Source organism: Hyalella azteca, unplaced genomic scaffold (assembly GCF_000764305.2).
Source record: "Hyalella azteca isolate HAZT.00-mixed unplaced genomic scaffold, Hazt_2.0.2 contig15455, whole genome shotgun sequence".
NCBI classification, from domain to species: Eukaryota; Metazoa; Arthropoda; class Malacostraca; order Amphipoda; family Hyalellidae; genus Hyalella; species Hyalella azteca.
The window spans coordinates 134,452-144,446 of NW_025945309.1; the positions used below are offsets into that span (position 1 = coordinate 134,452).

Consider the following 9,995-nt stretch of genomic DNA (forward strand, 5'->3'; position numbering starts at 1 on the left):
CTGGATACGCGCCCCAACAGCCCCTATATACAATATCCCGACACGATAAGTATTCTGGATACGCGCCCCAACAGCCCCTATATACAATATCCCGACACGATAAGTATCCTGGATGCGCACTTCAACAGTCCTTATATTTCGCGGCTTACAACACACACACAAATACACATCATCTCAGTCAAATATATTTATAAATGTCGCCCTCCAAAAAGGCCCCCCTCGGCCCGAGGTTTGTAATTGTGCCCATGTTTTATCATGTTTCTATCAATCACTAATTATCTGCTCATCATTCCTGGCGTAATATCATCCCCTACCATGAGCGAAAAGTTAAATATTAACATTTAAATGAATGATATGACTCGGACAATGAAGTTTACGCTGTTTATAAAAACTTTTGAAGTAGCAATGTCAATTCAGTCAATCGAAGTAACTCCATGAAATTCAGTTAAGTTGAGGCTATATATAATTACTGTTAGCATTAGAATGTCCTAACTTGTATTATATAGCTTTTCTTGACGTAGTGACCGTATGTAATTTATTTTTCATCTGTGATTTACTCCTTCAATATGCAATATTTTTGAGAATCTGTAGGCGTAAACTGATCTTATGATTAAATATTTCATTTTACTGGTTTCAATCTCTTAACATTCTTCCGCTTGCCGTGAAGGGGTTACGTAATATCTTTATTTCTATTACTCATATTATTATAAAAATATTATTATCATTATCATTATTATTATTATTATTGTTGTTGTTATTGTTGTTGTAGCTCATGCCATTATAAGGCACGCCGGTATTCCCTCTATTGTATCCTCACCTCAAACAGTTTCCCCGCCGTAGCGCCGCTTGGTGTCCTGGAGTCCCATCTTCCCCATCACCGCCTCCCCCCCCCTCCCCAGGCGGGGGGTTACAATTGATCCATTTATACACCTTAAGGAGACTGAATGTATTTATAACACGATTATGTTATCTATTAATGTTGTTCTTAAGTCTCTCGTCTAAATTTATTAACTGTTATTTATTTCTTTTCATAAGTATTTTTTTATTACACTTACTTCTTTTATCATCAGTTCTTCACTTCCCCTTCTGTGAGGGCATTCTCTCACCCCCTGCATTTCCATCACGCGTTCCTCCATCCCCAAGAGGGCTGCTCTCTCCAGGGCTCTCTTCCTCCCCCTTCTCTCTCCCTCCCTCCCCACCCATCGCCCCAGCATTCCCCCTCACCCGGGGCAGGCAATTTAATGCAGTGGGTCTACGCCCCCCCTCCCCCCCCCCTCCCCTCATGTCACTGAGCATACGCTTGCTTCAATGCTACGTCGTATCTCATGTACACATGACCTACACATGACCTACACATAACTTACACATGACCCAAACAACTGTACGTGTGTGATTCACCTACGTTACGATAAAGCTGCCATGTCCTGTATGCTCGTACATACGACTTGAGAGTCGAGGTATACAAGGTGGCATCCCTCAATCGGGGCGGCGGAGTGGCGGCATATTGGCCTTCCTAACAAACTTCACATCCCCTCCTTCCCCTCCCTCCCATCCTTCCCCTCCCTCCCCTCCTTCAGCCCCATCTGTGTACAGCCCTCAGTACGGCAGCTTTAAGGCCTCTCCTCCCCAGCCCATTTTCCCCCTTCACTCTCAGTCTCTCATCCTCTCTCTCTCTCTCTCTCTCTCTCCCATTTTCTCGCTCTTTTGCAGGCAGTTTTCCCGTTCTCTCATATACAACGTAGATGCTCGGTATTTCTCTCTTTCATTTCATTTCCCTATTTTTTATCTCCCCTTTTATCTTCCCTTTTATTTCCTTTTCTTGCTTCTCTTTTCTCTCACTCTCTTTCTCTATTTCACTCTCTTTTTAGCGCATTTTCTCATTTATGGAGAAAAGGCGCTATTGTGCTCGTCATGTCCGTCTGTCTGTCTGTCAGTCTGTCTTTTTTGTCTATCCGTCTGTCTGTTTGTCTATCCGTCTATCCGTCCGTCCGTGACTTCACGTTTTCGTCGACGAGAAAATGCGCTCTCTGTCACTCACTGCAGTGAGTACTGAGTTATATTTTTTTTTTCCTCCTTATCTCTCTTGCCCTCTCTCCTTCACTCTCTCTTTCTAGCAACTTCCCTTGATTTCTTGCTTTATATCCGAACTACATTCATTAATTTCAACTCATGCCTCAACTCATGCTTCAACTCATGCTTCAACTCATGCCTCAACTCATGCTTCAACTCATGCTTCAACTCATGCTTCAACTCATGCTTCAACTCATGCTTTAACTCATGCTTCAACTCACGCTTCAACTCACGCTTCAAGTCTAAGTCTAAATTTCTTGTACATTCGTTTGCTTTAAACGAACAGATTTCGTATTTTGCTTCCGTGCCGCGCTTTACCCTTCCTGCTCTCCCTGCCTCCGTTCTCTCTTCTCTCTCCATTTCTCTTCTCCAGTGTTCTCTTTATTTGTACGCCAACACGATGTTACTCTCTCGACGCTCTCTTTATTCCTGTTTCGGTGAGCTGTGAATGCGTGTACAGCGACTAATGCATCACATATCAGATAAATTCAATGTAATTAAGCGGCTCGCTAAATAGAATTTTTTCAACCCATATACGATTTTGCGCGCCTAATATTTGTTTTAATTGTAGTTATGGAAGCCTTGCATGTAGCAGATATTGTCAATATGTGTTTTTTTATTATTCGTTTGTTATGTTATTTGTAGTATCTTTTGGTTTTGTATTTACTGTGTCATTAGTTGTGTGCTTCAGATTCCATGTGAGTAAATGCTTATTATATTTTTTGTTTAATGTTTTATTTATGTGTTAATATCCAGCAGCTCGATCATTATTATTGTTTAAGTGTATTTCTTCCTTGTTTATTATTAACAATGATTTTCCTATTTCTCTTCAGTCTGCGCGTTCGATTTTTTTTTCATTCATCTTTGTTTTTGTGTATATCAAACAAGAATAGAAATAAGATCTGTAGAGTATTTATTACATCATCAGAATATCGTGCAGTTATCATCAGACAATTACCATCATCTTTCCTTATTTCCCTGCATTATTACATCATAATTTCTTGTATTGTATCATTGAAAGATTAAGTACTATATTATAGGAATATCTTTGACTAAATCATCAAAATATCATCTAATCGAGCATTATATCATCTGAAAATTTTCTTCCATATCATTAGAATTCTTTTATTATACGAGTTTATCAACAGAAATTCGTGTATTACATGTTTAAAACATCGTATAATAAGTTATCAGATGATCATGTATTATGTTATTACAATGTAATGCACTATTCAATCTGAAAATCATGAATCATTTTATTGCAAGTCCGTTTATCATGTCATCAACATGTCATGTTTAGAATCATCCGGAAATATTGGAGCAAGAGGCCGCTACGCTGCCGCCGCTGCCAAGAAGCGCGTCATTTGAACGTCCTAGTAAAGAAGAGAGGAAGAGCAGGAAGAAGAGCAACAGAAAGGTAGAAAGATGAGCAGGAAGAAGAGCAGGAAGAAGGGAAGAAATAAGGGTAGGAAAACGAGCAGGAAGAAGAGCAGAAAGAAGAGCTGGAAGAAGAGCTGAAAGAAGAGCTGGAAGAAGAGCTGGAAGAAGAGCTGGAAGAAGAGCTGGAAGAAGAGCTGGAAGAAGAGCTGGAAGGAGAGCTGGAAGAGGAGCAGGAATAAGAGCAACAAGAAAGTCAGGAAGAAGAGCAGGAAGAAGGGTAGTAAGGAGAGCAGAAAGAAGAGCAGGAAGAAGAAGCAGGAAGAAAAGCAGGAAGAAGAGCAGGAAGAAGAGCAGGAAGAAGAGCAGGAAGAAGAGCAGGAAGAAGAGCAGGAAGAAGAGCAGGAAGAAGAGCAGGAAGTAGGGCAAGAGGAAGGGCAGGAAGAAGAGCAGGTGTGGGAGAGCTCAGAGTAAACGATGTGAGGGCGATGAAAAAGGGAAGAGCTAGCTACGGCAGAGGGGAGTTTATTGGGTGAGAGGTGAGTGGAAAGTTCAGATGTGAGGAGAATAAAGAGAGAAGGAACAGAAAAAGAGGGACTGGAGAAAGTGGAATAATAGGGGAGAAAACAGGAGTGAGGGGGGGGATGAGAGAGAGTGGGGAGGGCAGCGGTGTGGAAAAGAGCATTTAGAGAGTGGGCAGAGAGAGGGAATACGGCTGCAGGGAGAACAATTGGAGAAAGATCAGTTGGAAGGAGAGCGGGGAGAAGGATGAACAGCTGGATGAATATGAACAGGTGGAAAGGGAACAGCGTGGTTAAGAAGAGTTACCTGGAGAGATATGTGGAGATGCATTGGGCGGGAGCAGTGAAAAGAGCTCCATGGAGAAGAGCGAGAAGAATGTGAGAGCGGGTGACGGGAGTGGGAGTGGGAGGGAACGGAGGGGGAAGGAATGGAGTGGGAGGAAACGGAGTGGGAGGGAACGGAGTGGGACGGAACGGAGAGGGACGGAATGGAGTGGGAGGGTACGGAGTGGGAGGGAATGGAGTGGGAGTGAACGGAGTGGAAAGGAACGGAGTGGGAGGGAACGGAGTGGGAGAAAACGGAGTGGGAGAAAACGGAGTGGGAGAAAACGGAGTAGGAGGGAACAGAGTGGGACGGAACGGAGTGGGAAGGAAGGGAGTGGGAGGAAACGGAGTGGGAGGAAACGGAGTGGGAGGGAACGGAGTGGGACGGAACGGAGTGGGAGAAAACGGAGTGGGAGGGAGCGGAGTGGGAGTGAACGGAGTGGAAAGGAACGGAGTGGGAGGGAACGGAGTGTGAGAAAACGGAGTGGGAGGGAACGGAGTGGGAAGGACCGGAGTGGGAAGGACCGGAGTGGGAGTGAACGGAGTGGAAAGGAACGGAGTGGGAGGGAACGGAGTGGGAGAAAACGGAGTGGGAGGGAACGGAGTGGGAGGGAACGGAGTGGGAGGGAACGGAATGTGAGGAAACGGAGTGGGAGGGAACGGAGTGAGAGGGAATTGATCGGGAGGGAATGGAGTGGGAGGGGACGGAGTGGGAAGGAACGGAATGGGAAGTAACGGAGTGGGAGGGACGGAGTGGGAGGGAAAGGAAGGGGAGGGAACGGAGTGGGAGGGAACGGAGTGGGAGGGAACGGAGTGGGAAGCAGTGCTGTACAGTGATGTGCAGTGCTGTGCAGTGCTGTGCAGTGCTGTACAGTGCTGTGCAGTGCTGTGCAGTGCTGTGCAGTGCTGTACAGTGCTGTGCAGTGCTGTACAGTGCAGTGCTGTGCAGTGATGTGCAGTGGCAGTGATGTGAGGTGCCGTAAAGTGATGTGCAATTCCTCGCATTATTATGTAATGATGTTTAATGCCGTAAACTGCTGCGCAATGATGAGCAGTGCTGTGCACTGCTGTGCAACGGTGCTGTGCACTACAGCGCATGGATGTGGAGTAATGTGACCTGTTATGCTTTGTGCAACATGCGTTTGCTATCTTGCCATGCGCACGGTATAACTTCAACGACTGACATATTTAGTGCAATTTTTTTATATTTCTTTTTTATTCATTTTATTCTTTTAGTAAAGCGTAACCGTGAGAGTTAAAGCCAAAAACTTCATATGAAAACGTAAAACCGACGGAGAATTGTTCTGTCATGAACATTGGGAAGAAATTGTGTCTTCATATAAACATTGTAGGATTTTCGGCAGACAATTACGGGTGAAATTTTCAAATCCGATGCAATGAAATAACTTCCTAGGCTTGCATTTCATGAGGACATAGAGTTATGGCACCACAACAGAGCCATATGTTAGGGCCGGTATTCTTTTATAAGAACCAGCAAACTCAGAACTTCACTAGAGGATTTATTCCTTTTCATCAACCGAAAATAGATTTTGTACTCTTTGTGCCGTTACTTTGTACTTCATAGTCCATACCTGACACAGGCTAATGACCCAACCCAACCCACCTGTTGCCACCTGCCTGGACCCAGTGACCCACCGATAGAAGCAGACTGTACTCACCAAACACGATTATGCAGACTGTACTCACCAAACACGATTATTTTCAGCGCCAAGAGTAAAATAAATGATAAATATTAGCGGCTAACGCCTTCAATTGGCCAGTAAGAACTACAAGTTTGTGAAACCTTTTTCTGGACTCTACCATCACTCACACTCACTTACTCTTATCCAGCTCGCCGCTCTGCTGTATCGCTGGTCTGCCGCCGCGCTTCCGTCTTCCGTCTTTTATCGGCACCTCACCGGACCAGGCTTGCCCTGAAGACATCATGGCACCAGCGAGGCCATCGTGGCACCAGCGAGGCCATCATGGCATCAGCGAGGCCAATGTGGCACCAAACAAGCCATCGCGGCATTGCCGAGACAAACAGTGGCATTGCCGAGGCCATCGTATCATCGACGAGGCCATGCTTGACTGTGGCAATCCGTGGCATCGCAGCCAAGGAAGCGATTTAGCCGCTGGATGCGACGGCAGAAAACGGGCGAACATGACGCGGAGGATGAGGAAGTAAGAGGAAGAGGGGGAAGAAGGGGGCCGTGGCATGAATAATGCTGAGGGTGTACGCAGCAGTCAAGGGGAGGGTGTGTCATGGGTGGGGGGGATAGGATGTGATGTGCCTTTCCATGCGAAGAGGTGGAGAGCGCTCGCATGACGACTAGTGTCATGTGATGACTCAGTAAGTGAGGTCCACATGCGAAAAATGAGGTCCACATCTGGTCCACAGTAAGTGAGGTCCACATCTGAGGTCCACATGCGAAGACCGCATGTGAGGTTCCCAAAGAAAGGTCAATATTATCACATAGAGCAACCATTAACACATGAAGATCCCTCACATGAGGATCCTTCATATGAGAAATCATATGGAAAAAATTTACGATTAAATATGATGATAACAAAAGATCTCATCAAAGGATATCACGTGAGCCCGGGGTGATCACATAAGAAGGATCATGATGTAAGGTCACATGTGAGGTCCTCATGCGAGGATCATATGAGGAATAAGATATAATCAGCAATAATGCCTTCATGAGAAGATAAATATAGAATAACATGGAAGGATGTCATGGAAGGATGCAATAGGATGCTCCACATCGCAGTATACGGTGGCTGCAGCTCATCGATTACAAATGCGAGCAACCTGCTCATAACCGCCTCTAACCCCTCCTCATCACGACCCCTTGACTCACCACTCACCCCCTTGACTCACCACTCACTCCCTTGACTCACCACTCACCCCCTTGATTCACCACTCACCCCCTTTACTCATCACTCACCCCTTGACTCACCACTCATCCCCTTGACTCACCACTTACCCCCTTGACTTACCACTCACCCCCTTGACTCATCACTCACCCCTTGACTCACCACATACCCCCTAGACTCACCACTCGCCCCCTTGACTCACCACTCACCCCCTTGACTCACCACTCACCCCCTTTCCTCACCACTCACCCCCCTTGACTCACCACTCACCCCCTTGACTCACCACTCACCCCCTTGACTCACCACTCATCCCCTTTCCTCACCACTCACCCCCCTTGACTCACCACTCACCCCCTTGACCCACAACTCACCCCTTGACTCACCACTCATCCCCTTGCCTCACCACTCATCCCCTTGACTCACCACTCATCCCCTTGCCTCACCACTCACCCCTTGACTCACCACTCACCCCCTGGACTCACCACTCACCCCTTGACTCACCACTCTCCACTGTTGAATAAATCGGCACACCTAAGCACTGACACAGATACTCAACTGTTAGTAGTAAAGTCCGTGGAATTTACTACAGCTGGCCGATAGAAGAAAACGAGAAAATATGATGATCTTCGTAAATTATGAACACATCTTGGATTAAACTTCAAGCTGTGTTGAAACCATAGCAGGGTTTCAATAAATTTCAAAACACTATAAGTCATTTAGTGTATTATTAGAAGCCGTATGTTGCATTATTATCAATTAGATTCAACACAACGAAACTTTTTAGACCTGCCCAGCTGCCCGGTGTATACATCACACTCGCGTACACTAAATTGATTAGCTCAAAGTTCAATGTAAGAACTGAAAAAGATGAATGTAGCCGCCATTTTCCCTTTTTCTGAAATTTGTAGCTATAGAATTAGCCTACTCGACGCAGTTGATTTCACTAGCGTCATTAGCATTCATTGTTAGCCCTTGATTACGGATGCCTGCACTACCAGGGGAACCAAGCTATTCGGTTCGTTCGATTTATCGTTTGTTTTTGTGTATTATTGATTATCCTGCTGAATTATTGCTTTATCTTGGTTCATATATTTCATGTAATTAGCGTATATTTTGTCTTGTATATATTTCTTATGTATATTTCTTATGTATATTTGTCATTTCCTTTCTAGAAACCGTACATCATGGAATACTCGTTTTTTATCCTGCTATGATGGCGCGTCTATGAATAGTTCGGTAAACGTTCCCAAAGGACTAGCCAACAAGAAAGTCCTTTACAATGAATAAAGATTGTATTCAAACTTAAATACTAAGTATCGATGTTTGAAGTATAAAAATTTTGGTCGTTCAATTCTGTATGGAAAAATAAAAACTAATTATAAATAGGCTTTAACTAATTCTACGCCGTTGATGAGAACCAACTTGACAAATTGCGTGAGCGTTAGCGTGGGTTGCTGCGTAGGCCATCCCAGCTCAACTATTTCACCGCGCCACATTATTAGGTAACCAATTATTATGACATTAAAAAACGTTTTTAATACCCATTGCGCTGTCTCTAGAATATTTTTTTATTTTAACTCTTCCCGTTTTCAATTAGGTTTGGTTATTTTCCAGTTTTACCGTTTTAATGGAAAACGGGAATTCTCACAACAGCGCAATGGGTTTTTACATTGTGTCTTAAATTTCAGAATTATTTGCTGCGTATTAAAGAAATTGGGCGTGCTGAAATTCACCCGTTTTGTCGTTTTAATTGAGAACGGGAGAAATTAAAAATCTGCAATCGGTTACACCTTGCATTTGTATCATTGGTTCATGAAAGGCATTGAAGTTATTTCTTGTTGGAGTGATCATTTATTTGAATTCTAATGAGATGTGGTCTAATTGTTTTGAAAAATACTACAGTAATTTATATGTCAGAGTAATGCAAAAAATACTACAGCAATTTATGTGCCAAATTAATACAAAATGCCACAATAATGTATGTTTCAATGTAATAAAAAATACTACATTAATTCTTGTGCTGAAGTCATTCAAATTTCAATAGATCATTTTAGAAATCATGAATTGTTTTACTGGTGAATTGTAGGTCACTGAATGAATGTGTTCATTTGTTACTTTAGCCAATCAATTTCCACAAATGTTCAGCTAAAGTCAGCAGATATTAACGGTAATAACATAATGATTAGAAAGTATAAACTGACGATAAATCTGAACTTCTACTCTACAGTATTAACGTACATTATCAAATAAATGCAATATATGTTATGTATTTATTCTAATTCATTATTATTTCCAAAAGAGTGACAAGTTCCCCAATGTTTGAGGATGTGAGGAGTCATGGGGGTGAAGTCTCCGGCGATGGGGTTAGGGAGGGGACACTCTCCCTCTCCCCTCCCCGCCACATCTATAGCCCCACGACACCACGACCACCGTTGGCTTTCCTTTCGAAATCGAGTATTGTTATCGATATAAGCAATCTTGCAATGTAAGTATTTCTCCGATTTAACCATTTACGTCAATTCTTTTGTCCGTAGAATATATTCCTTCAGTGTCACTAATTTCATCATGCGGAACTGACGAGAATAAATTCATTTATTACGAAAACGTTTTTACGTCGGGGTTTATTTCATTTATCGGACCTTAGTTCGTTGGGGAGATTCGTTTTTCACAAATTTCATTTCTACGAGACTCATTTAGTCTATGCAAAGCTCATTCCGTTCATCTGAAATACAGTATATCTGTATATGTCTTTCACACGCATTAGATTTCTTTCATACGGAATAGATATCGTTCATGCGCAATAGATTCTGTTCATATGAAATA

General features: G+C 43.5%; 2 protein-coding genes across 2 annotated transcripts; one reads left to right on the top strand and one right to left on the bottom strand.

The window, feature by feature from the left end:
- Nucleotides 1-3,357: 3,357 nt before the first annotated feature.
- On the top strand, nucleotides 3,358-3,921 carry LOC108681009 (histone H3.v1-like). Its single transcript, XM_018169945.1, has 2 exons — nucleotides 3,358-3,429; nucleotides 3,595-3,921. The coding sequence occupies exons 1-2, from the start codon at nucleotides 3,358-3,360 to the stop codon at nucleotides 3,919-3,921; spliced, it is 399 nt and encodes a 132-aa protein (XP_018025434.1).
- Nucleotides 3,922-4,271: 350 nt separating this feature from the next.
- Nucleotides 4,272-6,236, bottom strand: LOC108681010 (vegetative cell wall protein gp1-like). The gene is made up of 2 exons (XM_018169946.1): nucleotides 6,130-6,236; nucleotides 4,272-5,118 (listed from the first exon to the last, which is right to left on the bottom strand). Exons 1-2 carry the CDS (start codon nucleotides 6,234-6,236, stop codon nucleotides 4,272-4,274), a joined length of 954 nt encoding a protein of 317 aa, XP_018025435.1.
- Nucleotides 6,237-9,995: the final 3,759 nt, after the last annotated feature.

Coding starts and splice junctions, on each gene's coding strand:
- LOC108681009 (XM_018169945.1), top strand. CDS start 3,358: ATGTCATGTTTAGAATCATCCGGAAATATTGGAGCAAGAGGCCGCTAC. Junction 3,430..3,594: donor CCGCCGCTGCCAAGAAGCGC/GTCATTTGAACG, acceptor AGCTGAAAGAAG/AGCTGGAAGAAGAGCTGGAA.
- LOC108681010 (XM_018169946.1), bottom strand. CDS start 6,236: ATGTCTTCAGGGCAAGCCTGGTCCGGTGAGGTGCCGATAAAAGACGGA. Junction 5,119..6,129: donor GGCGAGCTGGATAAGAGTAA/GTGAGTGTGAGT, acceptor ATCACTGTACAG/CACTGCTTCCCACTCCGTTC.